Here is a 25,902-nt window from a genome sequence, read left to right on the forward strand (position 1 = left end):
CCTTCCTCATCAAGGACATCTGCAGGCAAATGCCACAAGGGGACTTTGCGGGTGGTCATTATGCTCTCAGTCCTCTAAGGTTCCCATCCTCACTCATTTTCATGTGAAAATGTGATTTTTTTTAAAAAAAAATATCCAATAGATGGCAGCAGATATGAACTTTTGGGTGAAGAGAAACTTACGTAAAACTCTCCAGGGCTCTTTTCTACCTTAAGCAGGCAACCATCTGAAGCCAGGAACCTCCTGATCCTGTTCACCTCAAGATGGAACTCTTTTCCTCACCTGGTCAAGGAAAGGGACGCAGCCCCAAATACCAACGCTCCATCATGCTTAAACGCACACGGCAGAATTGCTGAAAAATAGACAAACTGGATCGTCTTTAGTTGGTTCAAGACGGGAAGAGGCTCTACTACAAGATGTTCAAAGGCAGGCTGGGAATTACTATCCAATCCGCAGGCCTGGAGCTGCAAAGTCCTTTCTTTTCTGTCCTCTGGCAATTTTGCTTTGATAAGAATCACAGAAGCGGAATTTCTGACTGCACCAGCTGAGCTGCCCTCCTAAGGACTTCATGAGATCTCCATCGCATCTTCTCCATAGCAGCATGGAAGGCAGTTGCCTCTCACTTCTCCCTGAAGGCCAGGTGTGACCCTGCCAAGGCTTGGTTCTGCAGACTGGCATTCAAGAGCCAATCTGCCCAGCCTGGCAAATCTGCAGGCTAAGTACCAACGCCACAATCTGGGACACGGCCCCACTTGTGAAAAGGCCCGTGTGTTCACATGACACCTGAAGCCAGAGGAGGGGAAAACGAGAAGGGTGCTTTTTCTCTGAACTTGTTTTATTGGGGATGGTTGGACAAAGGAAATCCAGCTTGAAAGCAAGTTTATGAAAACTGTAATAAAAAGTTATTGAACCCAACTGGAAAAGGATCCTTATTATTTAAATAACGTACAGAAGATGAAGAAAAAATTGTACAGGGAATTAAATAAACCAAGGTGTCCAGACTTAAAAATAAATAACATGAAAATGCCTTTTAGTTAAAACATAATTCTCAGATTTTTAAAAATATTTCTGAAGATAAAAGTAACTTAATGTTGTACCAAAATAAAACTTTGATTATTAGTTTAACACTTTAAAAAAATAACAAATTATTAGATGCTCTAATATTCAGTAGTGCTAAACCACGTAATATTTACATCATGGAATATAACAGCAGGCACAAAAAATTTCTATGATCTTTTGGATATGCATACATTTTTCAGTGTTTTTAGATATATTTCTCCCATTTTGTGTAATACTGAAAGTAAGCAATGTAATCTTAAGATCTCCAAAAATGTATATCGTCCCAACATTTCTTAGCTGTTTTTAACTAGAAGTTCTTCTCTCTCTACAGCAGAGTTCGAAGAGAGTATGCGTATATCGTAATTCAAGATGGTTAAGGTGCTCTAAAACAGATCTCTAATATAGCAGCGCGTTGCCAAAGGGGGGAAAACTGTAAATTGCAATTTTCAGAACTTATTTCCCATCTTCCACCAATCAAATGCCCTAAGGAAATGCTTTCTTTACTAATTAGCATTAGTAAGTTGATAATAATTCGTATTATTATAATAATTGATCAAGCATGCCTCTATGAGGCCCCTCGCTGTTATTTAACAGCTATGAAAGGAGGAGGAATTCTTGCCCAACCTCCTGGGGTTTTAAATGCAACCAGACACCCCGTCACCCACGGTGCATCGGGGAAAATGAAATGGCTTAGAGTGAATATGCAGCAGCCGAACTGGGATTTTCACCCAAAACACAAACTTCTCAGACAACCTGGAGGGTAACAGCTCTGAAGCTCCATAGCTTGATCACCTCTCTCTCTCAGCTGCCTCTGGAATGAACACACACACACTCAGACACAGACACACACACCCCTAAAATATCTAGGCTAATCTGAACAACGGCTTAATCTGGGCCACCCTGAGATGAGGGCCTTCAGCAGCACAGCACAGCCTTTTCCGGTTCTCCCCAGGCCCTTAAAAGCAACCAACTCGCCTCTTCCGCCTGACAAAACTCTCTGGGGGAGAAAAACCACCCTTGAAATGTGGCTAAAACCCAGCGACAACGCATCCTGAAAGCACCACCTGACAGACCCTCTCTGGCGGAAGGAAGGAATCGAGGGAGCCGAGCCCGGAGGGGAAGGGAGTCCCTGCCTGGTTTGCGCCAGGCTGCCAAACTCCTGGCCAGCTGGACCGACACGGAGCTGATGACCAAAGGGGGCCCCTCCTGTTCTTGAACAAACACTGTAATGTCAGTTTTGTTTAAAAATACAAACTCACAAAGAGCCTTCAGCTTTTAAACACAGCCCAGCTCTTCAACTGAAGGGCTCTCCGGTGCCTGAAGTGACCACGAGAGGCAAAGAAAAGCTGGTTTCCCTCTGGCCCCTGCTTCATCATCCCGCCCCCCTCCCCCGCCGCCCCGTTCCTTTGCAGCCCCTCCAGGACACAGAAGAGCAGGGGAGGCCGGTGGCTCTGTTGCTCAGGGCCAGCAGACGCACACATGCAATAGGGGTGTTGCAGAGGCCCCTGGAAAGCATTTTCCAATCCCATCTGGTATAAAGAGGGATTTAGAACTACAAACTTCCACTAAACCCAAGCAAAAGTGGAGGGGGGGAGGGGGATGAGAGCTGGCATGGTGCCATCACACCAGCCAATTCACCCTCAAACCATGTGGCAATTCTAGAGTTCGGGGTCTCTCTGGTGGCCCCTTGCAAGAACAACTTTTTTTAAACTTTCACAATTGCCACAAGCGAGCAGCTAGGTGTACACAGCTACCAACTGCACCCTGCTGAAGGGAGTTCCAAGTTTGCCTTCCCAAGGAGAGGAAGGGTCCTTGGGCTTGCCAATGCAAGCTGCTCTGAGCCCCTTCCTTAATAGACCCCAGGCTCCCAAGACCAAGCTGCGAGGGGACGGACGCATCAGGAGGACAGACCCTGAAACCGCAGGAGAGTTGAGCCAGGCCACCTAGCTGCCTGCAGGCTCAGTCCAGTGTTCACATGCTCCACCTCTAGTTACTGGATTCGTTTAAAGTGTTTTTTAAAAGTGCCACCAAGTCAGGAGTCACCGTGGCATTCATCCTGTGGCTCTCCCTGGCAACAGTGGTGTGAGAAGAGGAAGACAGGCAGACAAACACACGCACACAAGTGCAGCACAATCACCGAATCTCCCCAGCTTCTACTTCTACTTGCACCAGTCCAAGCCAAGGTCAGAGAAGCAGAGCCCACGGCAGACACTGGCAGGACGGGCAGAGCAGCCGGTGAGGGAGACGGAACGAGAGTCCAGAGTCACTTTTGCCGAAAAGCAGCAGCAGCAGCAGCAGCAGAAAACTGGAAGCCACAGAAAACATGTCGAGTTCAGTTGATCGTTGTGTGTGAAGGGCCCCAGGGAGGCCCAGAGGTCTCTTCGGCCAGATGGACGCAGCCAGGGAAGCACTACTGTGCCCCAAAAGTCCAGAGCGCCATCCCTGGCCCAGGCCGAAACACGAAGCAGGCGGGAGCCGTCCACGATGCCAGGGCCAGATGGCTGGGCTCCTCCAGGCCGGGCAGTAGCATCTCCCTTGGGCCACATCGCCTGGCCGAGCGCATGCCCCTTGCGCTTCTCCCTGCCTGGCCCCTGCCCTTTGCAGGACCCGGCTCTGGGGCAGCAGGGCTCACCAGCCGGTCTCCTCCCCACCAGCCGCTACAGGCCATTGCTGTTCCTATGGCTCAGGGGGGGCTTGGTGAGCTCCACCCCCGCAGAACGGGACTTGTTTAGGAACTTGGGGGCCCTTCGCAGCAGCTTCTGGGCCTCCGTGAAGGCGTCCGTCAGCTCTTTCTTCCACTGCACGAACTCAGGGTCACTCTAGGGGGAAGCAGAGGAGGCTTCAGCTCCCACCAGAGAGATCGTCGACACTCAGCCCCCAGGAGGATTGGCTCCCCCAGGACAGAGCGAACCCACCAATTCTGCCGCGCAAACTATCGGATGCTGCCTCCACCCCAAACTGTGGCTCTTCTCCAACAAACCCAACTTGCTCTTTGGCTAACAAGGCTGAGAGGTCAGGCAAGGGAAGGAAACGGTGTCACTGTCTCAGCAGCTCAACCTCCTGATGGCGTAAGAGCCCCACAGCTCCTCCCAAGGAATAAACCCCCCTCCCCACCCCAGTTACCTCGCACTGCAGGACAAATTGCTTCCCTCCTTTAATTCGGAGCAGGATGCACCTTTTATCCTTGACCTGCGTTTCCTCCACCGACAGGATCTGTTCCATCGTCAGCAGGTTTTGCTAAGGGGCGAAAGGAATCCAGAGGTTGCCCAGCCTGGGGGCAGGCAGGGCAGGCAGGGGGAGGCGGGGGGTGGGGGGCCACTCACCCGGGACTCTCCTTCTCCTCGCCATTCCAGCCGGTTGGGGAAGAGGTAGAAGTAGCGCCGCTGCCACTGCGTCAGGAAGGGGTTCCCCAGCTTCAGCATGTAGCCGTGCATAATGCAGTCCTTCCCCAGAGCGTAATCTGGCGGGGGGGGGAAGGGAAGCTGCCATGAGTGGGGAAGACAGAAGGGTTCCCTTCAGGACAACCCCCACAGCTGGCATGGCTGGGATGGGCTGACCCTGAGTTGAGGCGGGGGTGCCAGACACTGCCCAGTGAGAGAACCACTGCCAAGGCTGGGCATACACTTCTTAAGGAACGCACAACTGGCCAAGAAGCCCAGCAGTTACAGTTTTGTCATTCCTGGGAAAGAGCTCCATTCCTGGGCAGGAGGCAGTTCAGTGGCCCTCCCTGCCCATGGAGAGTGGCAGCCTGGTCCTTGGGGCAGCCGAGCCGAGGGGTACCTTCCTCATGGCCCAGCTGCTTGTTCTTCGCTCGCTTCCGCAGCTCCACCTTGTCCGTGTCGGCATTCACCGCCTCGAACACTGTTTCGGCCACTTCCTGCTGCCAGCGCTCAGAAATCACCAGGGGAAAGTTCTTGTAGAGCTCTTGGTCGCAATCCAGCAGCTGGCAGGGAGAGAAGAGGAAGGATTCGCTTCCAGAACCATCCCCTGGTTTGCAAGCGACACGCAGCTCGTCCGCAGTACATCGAGGAGCAAACCGGCACGCCAGCCCTCAAGAGGCCCCCTGGCCTTAAACAGTCTTCATTCCACCACGTAAGCCTGAGGTAGTAGCGGATGCCCAATGCCGTACCAGCCTTATCCTTTATGAGACGCCCCCAGACAGGCTGCGGAGACCTGCAGAAGGGGGCCGCCCCCTGCCCACCTTGATTCCCTTTGTGTCCTCTTCGTCGAAGGAGCCAATGTCGAAAGCATCTGCTGCGTTGACTTCTCCCCTGGGGGGGATCAGGGGCGGGGAGTACTGGCAAAGCAAGGAGAGCAGAGTTACAAAGGAAAATCCGGGCCTTTATCTATTTGGCATCGGAAGCTCCAACATAAACCAGGTCTTAGCAATCGGGCTCAGATTCGGCAATCAGGGACCAGGAAAGTGTTCATTCAGGATCTCGGGTAACGGGGTACCTGACACTGAAGGGCCACCGCTGGGCTCACCTTTTGCAGGTAAACGTGCTGCCAGTCAATTCCTTGAAAGAAAGGATGAGTCTTGACCTCCTGGGCACTGCGGGATGAAGCACAAACGCAAACTGAGCTTCATAGCCCCAAAGCCTCACAGCTGCCCCATCTCCTACCCTGAATGGCCGCATTCAGCCCGGCAGTGGGAAAAATGGATCTCTTCAATCCAATCCAATCCAATCCAATCGCAGTGCCAGGATCCACCTGACAGGACAGGCAGGCAACTGGACTCCCACAGTCCTTGTTCCTCCACTTGTCCAGTGGGGACTCACCCACCACCTTGGCAGCCGAGCCGCTTCGTGACATCCCGCTGGAGAAGCCCCTCCAGGAGAGACTTGAGTTCGGGGGAAAAGGAATCTGGCAGCTCCACATTCTGGGAAGAAAGCAGAGACGCTCTGGGACCCGAACCTCCCCTGCGACGCGGATCTCCCGAGCGCAACAGTGGAGCCCGGAGTGCACCGCAAGGCTTCCAGGGTCGAACTCCCCCCTCCAAAGCCCCTTCCCCAAGGTGGGAGAACTGAAGCTGCAGCACATCCAGGGTGGAGCCCGTGGCTTTATCTGGATTTCCTTGGAGGAAAAGCTTTGGAGCCCCAGAATACAATGGAGTGAACTGCATCTTGCTGCTGGCTTATTTTGTTCCCGTCTTTAAAGCTGCTGGGTGAAACCGCTGAGCAGGCCACACACGGAACGTACGAGGCGACTTCCCTGCGAGCCCACTTACCACGGTGAGCGTCATGCGGTCAATCTCGTGCTTGTCTTTGGTTTTGTGTTGTCTGAAAGGGCTGTGCCTGCAGGGAGAGGGAGGAGGAGGAGGAGGAGGAGGAGGAGGAGGAGGAGGAGGAGGAGGAGGAGGAGGAGGAGGAGGAGGAGGCACACACAGGGATTCAGCAGGGCAGAGGGGGAAAATGATGAATCTTATACATTAACACGGAGCTACTCGTCTCCTGGAGGACTCAACAGTAACTTTCCTCCCTTCCAAGAAATGTATCTTTAGCCAGTCATAAACCCAGGTTACGTCCTCTCCTGCCTCACCACAACATCCCACCCGAGAAGGCTCAGCCAGCCCGAGGGGGCCGGACTCACCCTCTGAGAAGCTTGAACAGCATGCAGCCCAGGGAGAACCAGTCAGCCGTGCTGTCGTAGGCCGTTCCCTTCTGCAGCACCTCTGGAGCCATGTAGCCATGAGTCCCACTGGAAAAGGGATGCAAACACGGGAGGGGTCGGCAGAAGAGACCAAGGCCACTACTCGGCGGGCCGGGCAAGGCTTGGGCCGACCCCTCGGAGCAGAACAGGGGGAGTGGCCTCCTTCCTTAACCAAAGGGCCCCAGGCTCCAACTCTGGCATGGCCCACAGAAAGGGCCCAGGGGCAGCTGCTGAGGGGGTCAGCTGAACTCAGGGCTCGGTCTAAGCCATGGGGAAGCATTGGCGGGCTTCCCCTGCACAGCACGTCACACGCGGGTGTTGCGTCCCCACTCACACGCTGGCGTGGGGCTTCTTCTTGGAGAAATCACAAGCCAGGCCCAGGTCGGAGATCCGCACGTGGCCATGTTCATCCAGAAGGATGTTTGCTGGCTAGAGAGAAACCAGGAGGCACCTGTGACTCTGGGAGGCAAGCAGCCAGGTGCAGTAGCCGGACAAGGACAAGGGCAGACGCGGAGGAACCTTCGCTGGGACATCCCGAGGGGAGATGGACGAAGCTCCGGTTCAAGAAGAGGGTCTGTAAAGCCCCAGAACCTGGCAGCCTTTGCTACTAACCAGCACTGGCTCCAAAGAGAGCTCCCTTGGCAAACGGGGCCTGTGGAGACACCGTCACAGCCGCCGCTTCCAACACAATCCTGCCACTTTCTTCCCACTTCCGTTTTGGCCGTAACGAGGGGTGCCCGGGACGAGCCCTCTTCGGGGACACGATGCTGGTCACAGGAGGCATTCTGCAAAGCCCCCAGTGCCCTGCCTCGGCCCCCCTGGCGACCTCCCGGCAGGAGTTACCTTCAGGTCCCGGTAGACCACGGAGCGGCTATGCATGTGTTCCAGCCCAAGGATGATCTCGGTGGCGTAGAAGCGCATCTCCTTCTCCGAAAAGACCCCGTGCTGGGAGAGGTGGTAGTGCAAGTCTCCACCTAAGGCCAAGAAGGTCCAACCTCAGCAGCTGCTCTCTGGGCGGAAAATCCCGGATTCAAGCTGTCTTGTGTCCCTGCCCTGCTGGAGTCCTTGGGACGGCCTTCACGGACCACCACGGAGAGGCCCTGCGGTGGCATCCTCTGTGCCCTGGCCCTTCTTCTCTGCGCGCGTCCAAGAGACACACGCACCCCTTGGTGGCCTGCAGCAGACCGAGGCAGAAACCTCCCCCCCACTCATTTACCATTCATCAAATCCAGAATGAAGCACAGCTTGTCAGGCGTGTGGAAGGCGTACGTCATGCACACAATGAAAGGACAGTCCTTGGAAGGTGGGGGGAAGACAGAAATTGGCACAATGCAAAGAGCCCCCCCATACCTCAAGAGATCTGCGCCTTCTCAGGGAGAACGGCTGGCCTGAAAGAGGCAGGGGAATCCAGCAGCCATTCACAGGACCCCAGGCACAATGGACCGCCACCCACCCACTAGGATAGAGGCCCTTAGCCGGGCATGGAAGGAGACGGACTGGCCGGGCGGCCTTGAGAGGAAGACCCCTGCCATTTTTTTCTCCCTGCCTCTCGACATGCCTGCCCAGCTCCAGATGGATTGACCAAACCGGGGCCCCAATGGCGGCGTTCTAGCTCCACCATCTCCCAGGATTCCTGCAGAAGATCTTCAGATGTTCTCCTGCCAACTGCTCCAAAGAGGCTGCAGCTTTTCCACAAGAGCCCTTGGTACGTCCACACAGGTCCACTGCGGATCAGCCACCGTGGGTAAGAAAGCGCCTCCCCCCCTTTTCCCCCGCACTGCAACTCACCCCGGTGCTGACGAGGGAGAGCATGATGCGTTCATTCAAGGCCAAGGTTTCCCCCTGCTTCATCTTGATCCGCTTCTTATCCAAACATTTCATGGCGTACCTAAAAAGTGGCACAGAGAGGCTAAGGCCACCCCAGGCCACAAAGGCCTCCCTTCTAACCAAAAGGGCAGCGCTGCATCCTCGCTTGCTCCCAGGTGCCTCCCAGGACTCGCTCTGCGATTTGCTGGTTTATGAATTAAAAGGAATAAAGCCGGGGATTTCTTCTCAGGCACAGCAACCGTGTTCTCCATTCAGAGTTCGGGCTGCCTTATCCTGACCAGTGGCCGTGCCCAAGGGAGCTCCCCAGAAGCTGCGCATAGCCCCCGTGCCCTTCACAGGGCTCCTGCTCACAAAGCTTCTGGCTGCTGACTGCAAGGAGTGAGTCCATGCGGGCAGCTCCAGAGCAACCAGCCTTCCCACAGTTAAGCAACCGGTTGCCTTTTCAGGCTTTCAGTGTAAAAACTGGGAAAAAAACATATGGGCCACACTTGAAGCACAACTCAAACAAGAAGGGAAGATGTCCTTTCAAAGAGAAAATCTTCCTGGGGGGGATTAAACGCATAAGGCAGTAACCCCCCAACCCCTCCGATTTTTAATGGTTTGATCTGGGACAATACACGTTTCTCTCATCATACACGCAGGCAATGCAACTGACATTTTCCCTGTGTCCGCTTTACGGCAGCCGTAGACTTCTCCAAAGCCGCCTCTCCCGATAATCCGATGGACACTGAAGTCATTCATGGTCAGCTGTGGGGAGGAGAGGGGGACAACGTAGAACCATTCAACCCCCTGAGCTGCTCAACTTCACAGGGACATTAAAACATTGCAAAGCACAATTACATGTGGAACACTTAAGGCCAATTGAACTCTGTGGGGTCACCCCAAATTAGTACTTGGCTAATAAATATTTCTGGATCACATTGAGCCCCCCTAAAGTAGATGTTGTTTATACAACCCTCAGCGACGACTCTGCCCATCCCTGATTTTATACACCTGCACAGAACATCCAGCAAAATGCCAGGAACACACCTCAAAGGTCAGAAAATACTTACGTGAATGTTCAGCTCTACATTTTTCCACTGGCAATATCTTGTAAACTTATCACTGGAAATAAGAAAGGGGGGGAAAAGTTATAGTCCACAACCACAATAAAAACAAAACTTTCTCCTAAGATGAGTTTCTGAGTTTATGAAGGTCTCTTGATCAGCTGTTTTTTCCTAAAATCAGAGCTTTAGCAAGAGTTGCTTATGCTTCTTCTTCTAAAAGGCAGGAGAGGTTCCAGTAAAAACCGCTGCCAAAATAACATCAAGCTTCCATATTTCCTAATCCCCTAAGATTCTATTTGAAATGCATTTTAAAAAGTGCTGAAATAACTCCTGAGGGGGGAAAAAACCGAACACTGTAATTCAGAAAACTCAATAGCCTTGTTTTTAATTAAAAAACAAGAGAGTGCTTATTTCTGAAAAGTCTCTTTGTAGAACCTCCCCAGTACAACACAACGGTTACGGTTGTTCATTTTGCACAAAACGACTGGGGTGCAAGTAGCCCCCAGATTTCTGGAAGGGCCCCACATTGGAGAAGGTCCACTGAGATTCCCCCAGCTGAGCTACATCTTACACCCTCCCACAACACGCAAAGCATCTCATCCCCAGCGGCCATTTCCTCCTTCCTGAGCTGATCCTGCAGAGACCTCCAAGGGCCATGGGGGAAGGGGGCTGCAGAGAAGGAAGACACCCCCCAAGCCCTACCTTTCCAGAAACAGCTGGAAGATGCTTCCTCGCAAGCTGTCACAGATTTCTTCTAAGTAGGGCTATGGGGGGGGGGGAAAGCCAAGAATATTGCAACTATCCAAACCACACTGGCTTCCATACCACAAACCCAAGATTAAAATCAACTTTCCCCAATCTGGGGAATCCCTTGGGGCTATGTCTGTACTGGCTGAGGATGATGGGCTTCAGAATTCAATACATTTTAAGACTATCAAATTGGGAAACGCTGATCTAGACTTTGAGTCCACCTCTCTTCTGGAACCAAATCTTAACCGTTCCTCGCTTTCTGCCCAGTGAGTCACTTTGGCCCAGGGATTTATCACAATGGTCATTAAGCAAATCTCACATTCACCTGGAAAAGGGTTATCGGGACCTGCTTCTTGGCCAGGCGGGTCTGCACATGGCTGACGGCTTGTTTTGAAAAGGGCTGCAGGGAAAAGGCTCGTATTTATTCATCCAGCTATTTGGGGGGACAGAAAACACTTGAGAACATTTGCAGCGCGACTGGGGCGCCTCTCTTCAGTCCCAACCACCCCAAGCCAAGCGGATTCCCCCAGGGACCAAGGAGGCAGACCTCCCTGTGCCCAGCTGCCCATACGCACATGGGAGCAGGACAGCAGCTCCTTCATGATGAAGGCATCGTAGATTTGGCGGCTCCTGATGAGTCGATCCTCCTCGGAGTCCAGTTTCTCGTACTCTTTGATCTGCAAGACCCAACAGGGCTAAGGGGTCAAGGCCAGGCTTTTCCCAAGGCCCCTTCTTGACCACAGGTGGGGAGCGCTTCTGGGTCCCCCTGGGAGGGCTGCAGATTAGGAGTGAAAAGCCGGGGGGTGGGAGACGTCTTTGGAAAATGAGTTTCAAGAATGAAATCTCCTTGAAAGGAAGGGAGGGAGGGAGGGAAGGAAGGGGGGTTAACCCAGCGGACCCCAGAGCTGCACTCTGCTGTGCTTGGGCTCCGGGCTGGAGAATCGTTTTGCAGGACTGGAGGGTGCACATCCTGAACCCTAAAAGGGCCGGTCTCTCTGGGGCCATAATCAGCTGAGCGGCCAAAGGCTGCCTTCGCAAAGAACCTTTTCACGCTCTTCCTCCAGACAGCCAGAGATCTGCTAGTCTGGCCAGACACCCCCCCGCCAAATGATGCCACCCTTTCTGACCCGCCCTGGACTATTTTGGGAACACCCTAGAAGCTCTCCTTGCTCTGGAGGACAGGCCGGAGGCTCTCAAGTGACCATCAAGCCTCTTAGCTTAAAACGGACTCAGCTCCATCTGCTTATTCCTCTAATCAGTTTCCATGGAAAAGTCCGGTCGGTGTTTGCATCAGGTCTGTGGCTACGCAGAGATGGGGAGGAGGAGCTTTTTTGGGGGGGGCAAGGAAGGGCTGCTTGATTCCAGTCATTGGGGAACGGCTGCATCGTCTTTGCCCACCGAACCTTTGGAGCTGACCCCATTGCTTAGCTTGTAATTAAGGACCTCTGAGGAGGAATGGCCCACATCCCAGCAGAGAGCCCTCCTGGCATTTCCCAACCCATGTCCCTCTGGGTTCTGCGGAGAGGGCACTGCAGACAGCCTGAACCCACCTACCAACCATTCAGGACACACCAAGCCCTAAAATGCCCACATCCTGAGGGTTTCCTACACCTTCAGACCGCAAATTTGCACTTGAGGACTTTGCGCTTGAGGTCAGCGCTTGGCATTCTCCAGGGTGCCGACTCTAAGCAACGCCAGCACTCCTCCAGATGCTCCTTTTCCAGAACTAAGCCTGGGACCTCTGGAAGCCAGTCGTGCAATTCACAGGTGCAGCAGGTCCCACCGGGTGCAGTGGAACGGACTCGATCGGCAGCCTTCCAGGGGGGGCGGAGGGGGCTGCCATCCACAGAGAGCATTTGCAGAACTCAAGACCAGGCTACACAACATCTTGAAAGCCATCCTGAGAAATCCCCCCCCCGTTACCTGACAGCTGGGGTGAATCACTCCTCAAAACATACGTTGCCGTGTGACTCACGGAGGCACAGATGAGCGTGGAGGATCTCTGCTCCTTGCAACAAAGTCCTCTGATCAGATTTACTCAGTGCCTAGATGTGCCATTACTCCACCAATTCCTTAAATCTTCACTTTTTTAAAAAAAAACCCAGCTTCCCGGGCGCACCGTCTCACCTCTTCGTAAAACTTCAGCTGCGGAATGCCTTCGTCGACGTCACTCTGGCAAAAATCTCTGAACAACAGGAATCCTAGGAGGCAAACAAACCCCAGTCGTAGTTGTGAGAGAAGCAGAAGACCTGATCCCAGGCAGGACGCCTCAAAACCCATCCGGGGGACCAGCTGTGATCTCCCGCGTCTGTCCCTCCAGGAAAGGGACTAAATGGCCCCAGAAGTCAGAGCCATGACAGACACAGAGATGGCTGGGAGCTTGTGAGGAGCTGCAGCGCCACAAATAGGCAGCCACAGACTGGAGGAGGAGAAGCACCTTCCCTCCGCAGGAGACGGGATGTTAAGAAGGAAATCAGAGGAGGGGAAACGCTACCTACACACCTTCGGAATGGAAATAAATCGCAGAGAAGCCTTCACCGAGACTCGTGAGGGCATCTCTACTGAAATGCCAGCCTGAAGTGCCACCTCTGTCAGCCGTCCCAGAGATGCCAACCCACATCCCGGCCTTTCTCTCTCTCTGCATTTGGCCTTGGACTGAAGCAAGGAGGGGGCCCTGCCTACCCCCACCAAGCACAGGCGGCTGCAGCTCCCAAGGACCACCCAACAGGGATCCTCAGTCCAATCTCTTAATACAACCATTAAGGAGGACATTGTCAAGAGGCGGAGATCAACCCAGGCCAGGCCAGGGTGAGGATGACCAACGAGTAATTTGATTTTTATTATGGTGAAATGAAACGGAGTCTGCCGCTTCTTCCTGGCTCAAAACCCTTTGGGCAGCCTGGCCCCAAAGTCTGGCTGAGGCTGGAAAAAGGCCGTTGTGGCCGAGATGACCTGGATCAGGACACAGCAGGGCTTGCCCTCCAAGCTTCCACCGGCTGCCAAGTCGCCCTTTTTCCAAGCGGAGAGAGGCGAGAGGCCGTTCCTATGGCAATCCCTCCTGGGCAATTGTTCCCCGCGATGCCAGTTCAGGGGCCTCCCTGGCGCTTTGGCCTCCGGTTGCCCTCAGCCCACCCCGAACGGCGGCTCCATCCCCACGTCAGCCACTACAGTAACAACATCAAAGCGGTTGAGTCACCCTGCCTGGTGAGTCATCCAGACAAGCCCCTTCCTTGCACAGGGCCGATTAGCCCCAGAGACACAAAGCCACCGAGAGCAGAATCGTTTGGGGAAGGACTGAGGAGGACACAAGCCAAGCTCCCATGAAGCAACGTCTGACATTTGCTGATGGATTCAGGGGCAGCCTAAGCTTTGTTTGCAGAGCAAAAGCAAATATTTGTGGGGAAAATACTGCATTTTCTTGGCAAGGCTTCTCAATATAGGTGTATATCTCTGGGCGAGGATGGAATAATTAGCAGAATCTGCTGCCCTCCATTAACACCGGGCTCCATCCTTGAGCTATTTCAGGACTTTCTCTGCACTGGGGGTCAATAAAACACTCCGACCCCTTTTGATAAAAAAAATCCTCAGCATTTCTGGTCTCCAGCCTTGGACGCTTATTCGTCCTGTCTGAGTTTGTAAGTGGTCTTTCTGGATTACTCCCCCAAGGCATCCACTGCATATTAATAAATGGAATAATTCACACGAAAACAGTGCAATCTCCCCCATCTAAAATATGAAAACAATGATTAAACAAGCTAATTCAATAAAACAAACATTATATGGAAACAAAAGTCATCTCAAATGGGCCACCCTTTTTCCTAACATAGGTGAGCCTCTGCAGGTGAGCAACCTGTGGCCCTCGGGGGAGGGGGTGGACCACAAGGCTCATCATGACAGTCCAAATTTTTTAATGACCGGTTCTGTGGGCATGGCTGGGTGGGCGTGGTATTGCTTGGTGGGTGTGGCTTGGTGGGCGTGGCAGAAGGACACTGCAAAATCTCCATTCGCACCCCACTCTGGGGCCAGCCAGAGGTGGTATTTGCCAGTTCTCCGAACTACCCAAAATTTCTGCTACCGGTTCTCCAGAACCTGTCAGAACCTGCTGGATTTCACCCCTGCTTTGGTTCCTTTTTGTGAACAACGGACTGGGCAGAACTGCCTGGACCGCTATGACCTTCTATGGTCTGGAAAGGAGGAGAGCTGATTAATCAACAGATGAGTCTCGATGAGCGTCCTTTACCAAAATGCCAGGACTATTTTTAAACACATTTTATTTTCACATCTGCTTCCTTCATTTAGCAGCCGGGTTTCCTCTACATTGTCTTTTTTTAGAAGGCCGTGTCTTCTGCCTTGTTGTCCCAACCGCCAAGTAGGCACAGACAGACTCAACTTTTGAAAACGTGGCAATGAGGCCAGCAGAGGCTCCCAGTCAGCTACAGCCACCACACCTGGCCTCCTAAATGGGGTTGCTCACAGGTCCCTGCCTGCCTAGCAGCCCTTCAAGGTAGACCAGACTAGGAAACCAGCATCATGCGTGCTAATGCTACATTTTTATAAGGTTGCGGCATCAGAATCTTGCAAGCCTGAAGGTGCTTCCCCCCACCTCCCTCTTACCTGCATGAGAACCACAGAGAGTCAAGGGAGGCTCACTGGCTTTCTCGGATTACGCTTCTAGTTAAGGCTCTGTTATCCGACTATTGTGTTGCTGGCCTCCCTTCCTCTTGTCCCTCATTGCCTTCAACAGGGCCTAGCCAGAATCCACAAGTGGTGCTACCCAATACAACCGACAAGGTAACACCACCACAATCTGCTCAGCAGCTTCTTCTTCAGCCTTTTCAAGATGAACGATTATCTTCTCCAGGCCAAGCAAGCAGCAGCTAATTTTAAAAGGTTTCACATTTTCAAAACATCCTTTTAAGAGCCCCTATCTTCTTAGTGTAAAGATGGGGGGGAGGTGTTAAGTTAAGCACTACCAGTCACTTTTCACCCTCTGACCATCGGCAACAAGCAGCTGCCAAAACCTTGATAAGCATTTCAAAGTCCAAGCCAACTTTTAAATCGTTCTCCCGTGAGTGACTCCCCTGACCAAAACAAGCATCTTTAGAGAATGTCGGCATATAGAAAACCGTGGCAAGGGCCACTTTCAAATCTGAGCACCTGACCTAAGATACCAATCAAGGTTTCGTCTTTTCCAGGTGCGCCAGAAAAGGCTTCAAGGTCCCGTCTCACTGCCAGGCCAGGATCTCTTCAATCTCAATCTAATCATACTGGAACAAGACTGAAATGGGGAAAATCTCCCCGTTTGAAGATTAGTAAATACAGAGAAGCGCCCGGAGCAATTGCCTGGATTATCCACAAAGCCTGCTTAGAGATTTGGCTTTGCGAGCATGACACTCCGATTCAGCATCTGTTTGGCGTTGTTTACACTTCTAAGGGCAAAGCCTTCCCGGGAGTTCCACAAACTGAGCTGCTGGAAGAACCCCCCCCCCCAGAAAGCCACCACTCAGCAAGCACCGCCTGTCACCCCCACACGCAGGAAGGCCGTGCAACACGAACCCCCACAGTCCCACAGCAGGCTCCCCCCTCCAGGAAGTTTCAGCCGCTGCCAGCAAAGGGCAGGCAAGGGTCTGGCTCTGCAGCAGAGTTGCCCGTTTGGGCACTGCCATCCTGCTGGGGGAGGCTGGCGAAGGAGCCGCCACAGCTGGGCAGAGCAGAAAGGCTGAGCCAGAGTGCCTGTAGAGCAGCTCAGCTGCACGAGGGTCTGTGCGTGTTGCGGGCAAGAGAGGGGGCCACCCAGCAAGCTCAGGCCTCTGGAGACTGGCACCATCACTCCTCTGAGGTGCTTGGAGGTTCGGCTTTGCCTCTGCTCCCCAGTGATCCCAGCAGAGCCACGGCTTCTCCTCCAACTCCGGTTGGGCATCGCCCCGCATGACCTCGGACCCCAACTCACTCCAAGACTTACCGATCTTCTGGTTGAAGACCTTGTCAAAGGTCAGCTCTCCCCTCTCCTCCAAATACTTCTGCATGACACTGCGGATGCTGAAAGGCAGAAAGAAGGAAAGGATTACTCCCGGCTGTCTCTGGAAGGAGTAAAGGCGGACTCAGGGGTTGTGAGAGGGGAACACTGCACGGCTAACAGGGCCACAAGACCCCCGCAGCCCCCTCCCCGAGTCCCTCATTAAGCCATCCCTAGTCACTTTGTGTGGTTGCAGGGGTGTCTGCAAAGGATCCTCTCCTGTCCTAATCCAATCAAGAGAACAACATTCGAGACATACCGAAAAATTACAAAGCCTAAAAATGATGCTGCAGAACAGGCAACCTAGCCGGAAGACAGGCAGGCTCCCTTCTTCTGCCTGTCCTGAAGTCTCTTCCCACCTGCTGGAGCTGCACTCGTCGATCAGAGTTCGATCTCGTGTTCGCCAGCCTCACAATCGCAGGAGCAAGAGGCACCTAAACCAGGGTTTCTCCACTGGTGCCAGGGCTGAGCAGCCACGGTCCAAACTCTTAGGGTGAGCAAAGCATCTCCGCCCTCCCTGCACTCCAGCGCTAAACCACCACTTCCCTCTCCAGGCCGCCATGGGTGCCAGGGCAAAGAAGACATCCGTGGGAACAGGAGATCGCAAGGGGCATCCCAGCTCCAGGAGGCAGAGCTCAGCCAGCTCAATGGGCCACATCTCGGCTAGTGTAAAAGACACCCGAGACACAGGGGCCTTTCCTGAAGTGCGGTTTGCCCTTCTGTAGGGCTACTCCTCACCCCAGCCCCAGCTGGCCTGGGAGGCTTTCCCCAGGGAAGGAAGGGCCTTCCACAGCCTCCTCAAGGGACGTCCGTTCCCATAGCCTCCTAAAGGCCGGTCCTCATTCGGAGTGGCGGCAGAGGAACAGCAGCTAAAGGCACGAGCAAATGTGGGCCAGGGATTTTAGGAAGCCGGGGAGGGAGACCATTTTTCTCCTTTGAATTAGATTCCGGGTGAGCTCTGCTGCTCAAACACAAACACCATCAGCTACACCCTGAGAGGAAGAGGGCTGCTTTCACTCATGGCCCACCCCTTGTTTAGCTTGCAAGGCTAAATGAATGCTTTCTTCTAAGCCTCCCTTGCATCAGGCAGGAGGAGGAAACAAAGACAATTAAGGCTGCATCCTCCCTCATTAAGCCTGCAAGAGCCAAGCAGAAGTGCCTTGTGCCCCCCAGACGTGCCCCAGGGGAGCCCTAAGTGGGCGCCTGACTCCACTCTTCCCTGGGCTGCACCAGGCCATCCAGAGGCACCCCCCTCACCCCCCTCCCAGTCACCTCTCAGAGAGTGCAAAGAAGCAAATTTACAGCAGACATTTCAGCCAAACCCATCCTGACTCCCAATTCTTAAGCAGATTAAGGGCTCCTTCTCAGCACCCACTCTTGGGGCCTCCCCACCAGCAAGCAGGTGCTGTCACAGACAAGCTGAACCTCCCCCCACTCCCATCAAGGAATGCCCACTGCTCCTACCGTTGGTCTCGCTGGCCAAATGACAGCTAGTCTGCCATACCTTTGAATGTTCATTTAATAGACATTATTTTTAAAAGCCACAGAAGAACTCCTGTTCTGCTGATTGGCAAGAAAAAAAAGCAACCCAGCGCTCTTGCTGCAGAAAATATAAATAATACAGATGGGACATTTTGTCTGAGTGGAGTTTTGAAAACCCCTCAACCTCCTTCTTTCATTTCTTGATGAGAGTCAACTATGAGACATTCAGCTGCGCCTCTCAACCTCTGCAACTTTAAGCTGTGCGGACTTCACTCCCAGAATCCCCCAGTCTTTGCCTCTGCTGCTCCTGGAGGGATTCTCCGGGGCCACAGAGCCCACTTCCGTCGCAGAGACTGGCTTGAGGAAAGGGCCCTCCAAGGCTCATCCCACAGTTCGGCCATTCGGATTTCTTTGGGAGAGGAAACTGGTCCACCGCAGTGAACAAAGCCAAGACACTCAGCCGGGGCTCCGGCAGGGAGCCTGGTTGCCGGATGTCAGGCCAGGTTTAGCAAACAGCCACCAAATTTACAACAATCTGGCTAAGAATGCAGGATGGATCTCTTAGCTGGGAATCCAGAGACAGGACCCTTCCCCTGAGGACGACCCCAACTCTAGAACTGGGGCGGGGGCAGTGGTAAAAAGAGAGCCCCAAAGGTCAGAGCCCCACGTACCACCCAAGGACCTCTTGTTGGGTTTCAGCTTCACAGGTTGGGTTTGAAGCCAGCCTTTACCGCTGATGAGCCATAAATTATGGCTTAGCGTGAGGGATCAACCCCGCCAACAGGTCTTGGGGCAAGAGGTCGGCTCCACCGCCAGCACTTGGCAGGGGCCATCCGGGGATCCAGAGAGGCCTCCAAAGGAGTTCCAAGTCAGGGAGAAGACCACCATGAATTAGGGGGTCACTCCACTGTTTCCACATTCCCCAGAGTAGGAAAAGTCGGCCAGGGGTCAAGTTTAGCCCCCCCAAATGAAATGATACCTCCACATCCACCCTGACACACGCAAAGGGACAGCGGGAGATTGAAAGCAGCAGACTGCTCAGGCCAATTTTGGGGAGGGGGTGCAGTGCCACCTGGAGACCTGGCACATGCCCCCCACGGGAGCCCCCTTGATTCTAGCCCCTTTTGGGCACAATGCTCAAGGACAGATGCTCCCAGGGTGAGGGGGGGAAGTTCCATATGGGAGGGGGGTGGAGACTGCAGTTCAACAAGCCTGGCAGAGCCTGGGGGGGCTCTTTGGGAGGGCCTTTTTGCTCCTCATGGGGGGGGTGAATGAAGGGTGCCTGGAGGGGGGGAGGGATGCTCCGACTTGGGGAAGGGGCTGCCAGCCCTCCCCTCCCCCTCCGCCTCCCCTCCCCTCCCCGCCGGCACCAGAGGAAAAGATGGCGGAAGCTGGGGGGAGAGGGTCGGGCCCCGCCGGTCTGGCCGCGCCGCCTCACCTGGGCTCCGGCAGGGCGAGCTTCTTGCTGGCGCGGGCCGCGGGGGAGCTGCGGCTCTTCTCCATGGCCATGAGGTAGCTGACGTCCGCCAACACCGCCTCCAGGTCTGCCATCTTGGCGGGGCCCGCGGGCCCAGGGGCCACCCAACGCCGCCCGGCTACCCGCCGCGCCGCCCCGCGCCCTTCCCGGCCCGCCCCATCGCCCGCCGCCGCCGCCGCCGCCGCCGCTCAGGAGGGCGCCCCGCCGAGCGCAGCCGGCACCGGGCTTAGGCGGCGGGGCTGCGGAGGGCTGCGCCCCGCCGTCCCGGCATCGTCCTCGGCGCAACGGCCCGGCGCGGCGGCTCCTCGCGCGACTGCACGCCGGCGGCTCGCGACCTGCTCGCCCGACCGCTCGGGAAGGAGGCGGCGGCGGCGGCGGCGTCCTTGGAGCTGCGGCGCTGGGCTGCGTCTCCGCGGCGGGCGGGCGGGCGAGGCGGAGCGCGGGGGGGGCTGGCGGGGAGGGAGCCCCGGGGTGGCTGCGGGAGGGGCGGGGCGGAGCGGAGGATCCCAGGCGGCCCCTTTCAGCCCCGGGCGCGAGGCGCACCTGAGCGAGCCTTCGCCGACCTGCCCGGCCTCCTCCGTTGCCCGAACCCGCTGAGCGGCTGCTTTGGCTCGCTTGCCCCCCAAGCCCTCTAAAGAGGCCCGCTGCTCTCGGGGACGGGCAGATGTGCGTGTTCCAAGCCGTTGGAGCCCGGCAGCCGCCTTTCAGGGGGCGACAAGCAGCATCCCTGAGGTAATGGAAGGAACCAAATGGGGTATTGGTCACATGGTTGGTTGGCGCATTGAATAAAATATCATTGAGAAGGAATAAAAGAATGCCGTGGACCCCAGTCAGGCGAGCGATTTTCCTTGTTTCCCGTTTCAAGTAAGTGAATTTGAAAATAATTGAATAAAACAATGAGCCCAATTCTAATTGCATTCATTTTATTGTGCGGAAGAAAGAATTGCCTCATGTTTCCAACAGCTGGAGGGCATTTCAGGCTCAGGCTGAAGGTCCTGCCATAGCAGCGTCCCTGGCTCCCTCTTTTGAAGTCTTAAGTATCAGATAATTGGGGGGGGGGAATTTAACTTCGCTAGGGTCATTACTGTGATGATTACCTGCAAAGGCTTTCAATAAATTGCAATAAACCCTGGCTTGTCGCTCCCAGCACAGAGAAGCCAGCTGGCGGCTGAGGGCCCCGTCTGCAGCTCCCCTTTGGAGAGGGGCCTCCTCACAAGCAGCACTGGGGACTCTGCCCATCAAAGACCCCATCCGACTCGGCCAAATATTTCAGATTTTTCATTGTGCGTTTGCAGGTGGGCCTATCACAATCTTTGCATCTCCTGATCAACAAGTGTTTTTAAGAAAAATATGCCAAGTGATTGTCCTTTACAGAAACATGTTTTGCTATGAGAAAAGCCTCCCTAACCAATCTGATTTGCAAACCCTCCACAGGACTCTCCAATTAGGAATGGAAAAGGCCACAAACAGCCGGCCATTAGCAGCAGCACCACCACCACCACTCTAATAGCCTGGCTCTGCAGATTTTCTTTCCCCTAAAAGTAAGTAATGAGCCAGAAGGAGACTGCTGGGAGTCACCGGAAGGGACACAGGACGGAGGGCATCTGGGCCGCTTATAGATCCCTTGGGAGTTGAGGGTTTCCTTCACGTAGAGAGCCAGTTTCCCTGCAGACCCAAAGGCTTTCTTTCTGGGACAGCCGAAGGCCTCCAGAGGCTCCTGTTCTGGCGTTACAAAACCCAGCAGATCCCTTCCTGTGGAGACAAGGCTGGGGGGCATGGCCACCTCTTGCAGCTGTCTTCATTCTCCCTCCTCCTCCCAATTCTCTGCCGGGGCCTCTCGGGTGTAGCCTGGCAAAGATTGCCAGATGCTTCCAGCACTCCGAGGGTTCTCCTGGGATTCAGAAAAGGTCTCCTGCCAAGGCCACCATCGGGAGGGGAAAAACTCCAGCCACGGTGCTCAAACTGCCAGGCTCTCTTGCCTGCCCACGTGGGCACTCAGGCAGCTGCAGTGCTCCCTCCCCCCATCCTCCCTGGGGGAAATTATAGGGGACCTGAGGCTCTTTCACCACCTCTCCCCACCCAGGACTGTTCAATTACAGGCTTTGGGTGCACTGGAACCAAAGGGAAAAAGGATGCCAGATGTTCTTCAGATGTCACGCTCACACACCGGCACCATCGAAACGGCTTCTTTGGGGCCTCCAGGGAGGGAGACAAACCAGGGTCTAGTGAGACGGGAGCCTTCCCTGGTTCCTACCGAGCCTCCTCCAGCAACCGGGGCCTCCGAACTGAAGCCACCCTGAAGGACCCAGAACTGCCCTAATCTTCGTATCGTCTGAAGGTCACAACTGCTGAGAATCCATCCCTCCCTCCCAGTGATGACCTTTCTCCAGCTGGAGGCCACCAAGAGGAACAGGCACTTTCCCCGTTTTATTTCCCCAGAGCGATGACACCCCCACCACCTCCGCAACCCTCCTGCAATCGGGGTCCCAAATGTGCCAAAGCACAGAGAACATAAAAGGCTGGAAAGCCAAAGGGTGTGTGTGAGGCCTCGGCCCCCCACTCCCTTCTCTCCCCACCCCAGACTGAAAACTCCAGCAACGATGCCAAAAGCAACTCTGCTCCATCGTCCCCAACCTTCCCTCCATCCATTGTGCAGAATTTAAAAAACGGATCTAGATATTTTGCAGAGTGACCCGATGCCTGGCTCCTGCGCTCACATTTTTTCTGCCATATTTGGACAGGGGGCAAACTGCTCTGAGCCATTCATTCCCCTTCCAGGGACTCTCGTCTGCTGGTACCACTTAATCCCATCAGGTCCCACATGGCTGGGCAGTGAGGAGGAGGGGGGGAGAGGCTTGCCAATGGCCAGCTGAGTCAGCCTTTTTCTCTCACTGCTTCCTGCGCAGCCCAAGGCAGCCACCCCAAAGATTTGCCCCACTCAATGCCCAACCTACCAATGGCATGGAAGGGAGGGGGAGGGAATCTGGGCTGCTTTGTCGCTCTGTGTGTGTGAGGCAAGCAAGGCCTGTGAGGCTCCCTGGAGTCTGCCTGGCCTGGTGGTCTCCTTTTCCCCTTCAAAGCTCCAGAGGCCCTTGGAGTGGCTGGGAAGGCCAGTCTGGGTCAAGGCAGATGGAGTGGCTGCACCCGGAATGCCAGGCGCCTTCAGAGCTGCCCAGAGACCAGCCTCTTCCCTGAGACCCCTCCCCCCCATTTCAAAGGGGATGAGAAAGGGGGAGGACTGCAGGCTGGCACCTCCAAACCAAGGGCAGCCTATGCTGACCTGGCTGGAGCCTCATTGGGGAAGGGGGGTCCTGGGCTCAGCTCCTCTGTGCAGGCCTCTTGGAGGGATGCTGTTGGGCCAGCAGGGACCCCGAGGGTGGGGAGGCCCCTTTTTCTGCCACACCAGGAGAAACGGAAGCCGAGGACTGGGAAGAGCGTTTCAGATGACAAAAGCTTTATTCAGGGTTGGAAGCAGAAGCAGAGGCAGCGAGTGGAGAGGGGGCCCGGCCGGGCGGCGGAGGAAGACCGAGAGGCAGAGGGGGGCACTCCGAGGCCCTCCCGGGGCTTAGCTGGTGCGGTAGAAGGCGCCCTGCTGGTGCCACTGCATGTCTCGGATGCGCCGGACCGACTGGATGTGAGGCTGCTGGGCTCCGAACTCGAGGTTGTCCTTGTAGTCGCCCTTCTCAAACAGGCACTGGTACCCGCGGTAGCCAGGGTACTGGTAGCCCACCCACCTGTGGGAGGAGGGCAGAGTCAGGCGGAGCTCAATCCTCCACTCATGCAAGAATGCCCTGAGAATCAGCGCCCCAAGCCTGGAGCCCTCTCTCCGGCTCGCTGGTCCCTTCCTGAAGCCCAAGGCAGCTCCCTGAGGGAGGGTCCCGCTGCCCACCCAGAGACTTACGTGCCGCTCTGCACTCGCACAGAGGACACCTTCTCCTGGTAGCCGTAGGCATGGAAGCTGGGCACATCATCATCCACAATTTCGATCTTCTTGCCGCTGAAGCTGGGATTCTCGTACAGGACAATCTTGTGCTCCTGGCTATCCTGCAGGGACGCAGGGGAGGAGGGGAGCGGAGGGAGGGCCCCAGCCGAGTGGGGTGGGGGTCTTGGCTGAGCTCCCCAGGCCCAAACCTGAAGTGCTCCCCAGTTCAGGCTCTCTCTGTAACCCACCCGGACCAAGCGGCAGGGTGGGGTATGTGTGTCTCTGGGCACCTTCTCCCTCCTCCCGCTGCTGCTCCCAGCTTTCTTGAGGCTGCCACTACCCTCCTCTGGTGGCTCTGCCTGGCTGCCACTGCGATCCCGCCCCATGGCAGAAAACCGTTGCAAGAAGCTTGGGGGGGGGAGGCTGGCTGCCAGGCCAAGGGCTACTCCCTCCCCCCTGCCTTTGGGCACTCACCACTTTGATGGGCCTCAAGGCGCAGATGCTGTCACTCCTGCGGCTGCTGGTCCAGGAGTCCCAGCGGGGATACTCCCCCTTCTCAAAGATGAACTGCTCCCCTTTGAAGTGGGCCTGCTCATATCCCACCCACCTGGGAGCAAAGAGAGACCACGGTGAGCCCCCGGCTGGAAGTCTCCCCCCAAGGAACCCCACTAGAGCTTCAGGGCTGCCCAGATAACAGAGTTGCCCTCCCACTCAAACACTTGGGGGTCTGGGGTGAGAGAGGAAAACCGACCCACGGGTGCACCAGCCTGTCATGGCCACACCAGCCCCACGGGCTCAGTGTGGCCAATGGCCTCCCTGCCCCCGAGCCCCCTTCCCTGGCACTTACGGGCCAGAATGCACCACGATGGAGCTGACTTTCTCTATCCCGGCCTCCTTCAAGTTGGGGCAGGGGGTGTTCAGCTCCTGGCAGCGTCCCTGGAAGTTCTCCTGCTCAAAGAGGGCGATCTGGAAGCATGGGAAGAGAGCCTGTCAGAGCCTTGGGGGGCCCTGGACCAAGAGGGGAAGGAATCCTCCGCCTCGGTGCCTGTCCGATGGAGGGGGAGCAAGGTGGCTTCCGCCTACGGAGTCACCGGTCAGAAGGCACCTTCCTCCCTTGGTCCCTGAGGCAGGGGGTCGTCTTCCTCCTCTCAGTCAGTCCACACAGGTTGCTCTCCACCCACACGTAGCCATCTAAGGATGGGCCCACTGACCTTTGAAGTGGCTTGCAGCTGTTTCGAGGTCTGATGGTCCAAGGCCATGGTGAAAGGGGGCTGCTCCCTGGGGAGAGAAGTCACAGCACGGGTGGCACGCAGCCCCCACCCTGTCCACCCCACATGCTCCAGAAGGACTACCACCCTTCCCATTTTCCGGCATCTCTTTGGCCCAGGGGAGAAGCCAGGCCCTTGCCTAGCTCAGGAGTGGCATGGGAAGGGGGGGATGGCAAAAGACTCGCCAAGAGGTGCTTGCCAATGATAGGGAAGCCGGCCACATTTGCGAAAGGGGAAAAGTAGCAATAAGAAAGGAAGGAGAGAAGCCACTTCCTCCCATCCCAGTAAAATCCTGGGAAGCAGAAAAGGGATCCTGGCATATTTAGCCAAGGTGAGAGATCCCTCATTTACCGCTTCCAAGGACCTCGGCCATTTGGCCAAGGAAGAGGCCAGGCTTCCTCCCTTTGCCCACTGCGGAGCCTCTGTCCTTGTTCTGGGGAGGGAGGTGGGTTCCCACCGCCTTCCTCTTCTGCCTCTGCTCCGCCAGTCTGCCCTTTTTCCTCCATCGGATGCAACCCCGGTTGGGAAAGAGCCCCACGCAAAAGGCACCGTCAAGCCCAGGAAAAAGCGAAGCGGAGGAACCCTACCGGTTGCACCAAAATTTGCTTCTGCCGCTGAAAACCCGCCGCCGAGCCCCACCATTTATAGCGGGCGGCAGAGTCCCAGGCCAGCAGTATTGATCAACATGTGACCCAAACCAAGAATGCTGGATTAAAGCATAATGCAAACAGAGTCAGCTCCCCCCCACCCTCCCTTTGTCCTGGGAGAGTTATTTCATGAGCTTTCAGTTTGGAGCGGCCTGCTTTGCTTGCTCAGCTCGGTGGGCAAGGAGAGCCCGGTTTTGTTGACCTCAGCAGGTGCAGCCACCCCAGGGCCTGGCGCTGCAAAACCCCCCCGCCCTCCGCCCTCCCCCCCTCCTGAGTGGCCCCAGGGCTGTGTCAGCCGGAGCCAGTCCCTGCAAGGCGCCCGGTGTAGAACGAGCCCAGCCAGCCATTTATGGGTGGGCAGGTGGGCTGCTCCATGGCACGCAGGGCTCCCGTCCCACCAGACCAAGGGCTCCGGGCAGCCAGAGAGGCCTTTCTCTGTGGGAAGCCAGAAACCAAATCAGTCATCAGGAACCCAGGAACAGAGGCCGCCTCCGCTGGGCAAGCCTGACTGGGGGCGAGTGGGACACAGTGCAACTGCCCAGGACTCGTGCTGGGCCTTCCAGAAACAGCTGCTACACTGCATGCTTGTCAGGCTCCGGTTCCACAGACCCTTCCTGCCCCAAGGAAGTCCCACATCCCCAACGGAGGCCAGAGAAAAGCACCGCAGGGGCTCCCCTCTGGGCTTCAGCCCAGGGCTGGCCAGAGAGCAGCACTGGCAGGAGTGGCCTGGCCAGTGCAGCACCCATCTGCTCAGCTGCA

At 55.5% G+C, this 25,902-nt stretch overlaps 2 protein-coding genes and 1 long non-coding RNA gene across 3 annotated transcripts; 1 reads left to right on the top strand and 2 right to left on the bottom strand.

Annotated features, from left to right (window-relative positions):
- Nucleotides 1-817: 817 nt before the first annotated feature.
- GRK3 (G protein-coupled receptor kinase 3) lies at nucleotides 818-19,447 on the bottom strand. Its single transcript, XM_060681777.2, has 21 exons — nucleotides 19,268-19,447; nucleotides 16,294-16,370; nucleotides 12,459-12,532; nucleotides 10,907-11,008; nucleotides 10,657-10,731; nucleotides 10,284-10,345; nucleotides 9,588-9,639; nucleotides 9,191-9,282; nucleotides 8,497-8,596; nucleotides 7,925-8,003; nucleotides 7,552-7,682; nucleotides 7,043-7,137; nucleotides 6,649-6,756; nucleotides 6,287-6,353; nucleotides 5,838-5,938; nucleotides 5,545-5,611; nucleotides 5,261-5,356; nucleotides 4,840-5,002; nucleotides 4,383-4,519; nucleotides 4,183-4,296; nucleotides 818-3,878 (listed from the first exon to the last, which is right to left on the bottom strand). Exons 1-21 carry the CDS (start codon nucleotides 19,378-19,380, stop codon nucleotides 3,717-3,719), a joined length of 2,067 nt encoding a protein of 688 aa, XP_060537760.2. The 5' UTR covers nucleotides 19,381-19,447; the 3' UTR covers nucleotides 818-3,716.
- Nucleotides 19,448-19,965: 518 nt separating this feature from the next.
- LOC117672300 (uncharacterized) lies at nucleotides 19,966-21,479 on the top strand. The gene is made up of 3 exons (XR_004593162.2): nucleotides 19,966-20,038; nucleotides 20,741-20,847; nucleotides 21,390-21,479. It is a non-coding gene; the product is annotated as an uncharacterized LOC117672300 (long non-coding RNA).
- A 1,264-nt stretch (nucleotides 21,480-22,743) lies between these two features.
- Nucleotides 22,744-25,174, bottom strand: CRYBB2 (crystallin beta B2). The gene is made up of 6 exons (XM_034428950.2): nucleotides 25,084-25,174; nucleotides 24,440-24,506; nucleotides 24,076-24,194; nucleotides 23,703-23,835; nucleotides 23,208-23,350; nucleotides 22,744-23,040 (listed from the first exon to the last, which is right to left on the bottom strand). The coding sequence occupies exons 2-6, from the start codon at nucleotides 24,485-24,487 to the stop codon at nucleotides 22,872-22,874; spliced, it is 612 nt and encodes a 203-aa protein (XP_034284841.1). The 5' UTR covers nucleotides 24,488-24,506; nucleotides 25,084-25,174; the 3' UTR covers nucleotides 22,744-22,871.
- Nucleotides 25,175-25,902: the final 728 nt, after the last annotated feature.

This window comes from Pantherophis guttatus, chromosome 17 (assembly GCF_059756535.1).
Source record: "Pantherophis guttatus breed Tessera chromosome 17, ASM5975653v1, whole genome shotgun sequence".
Lineage (NCBI taxonomy): Eukaryota > Metazoa > Chordata > Lepidosauria > Squamata > Colubridae > Pantherophis > Pantherophis guttatus.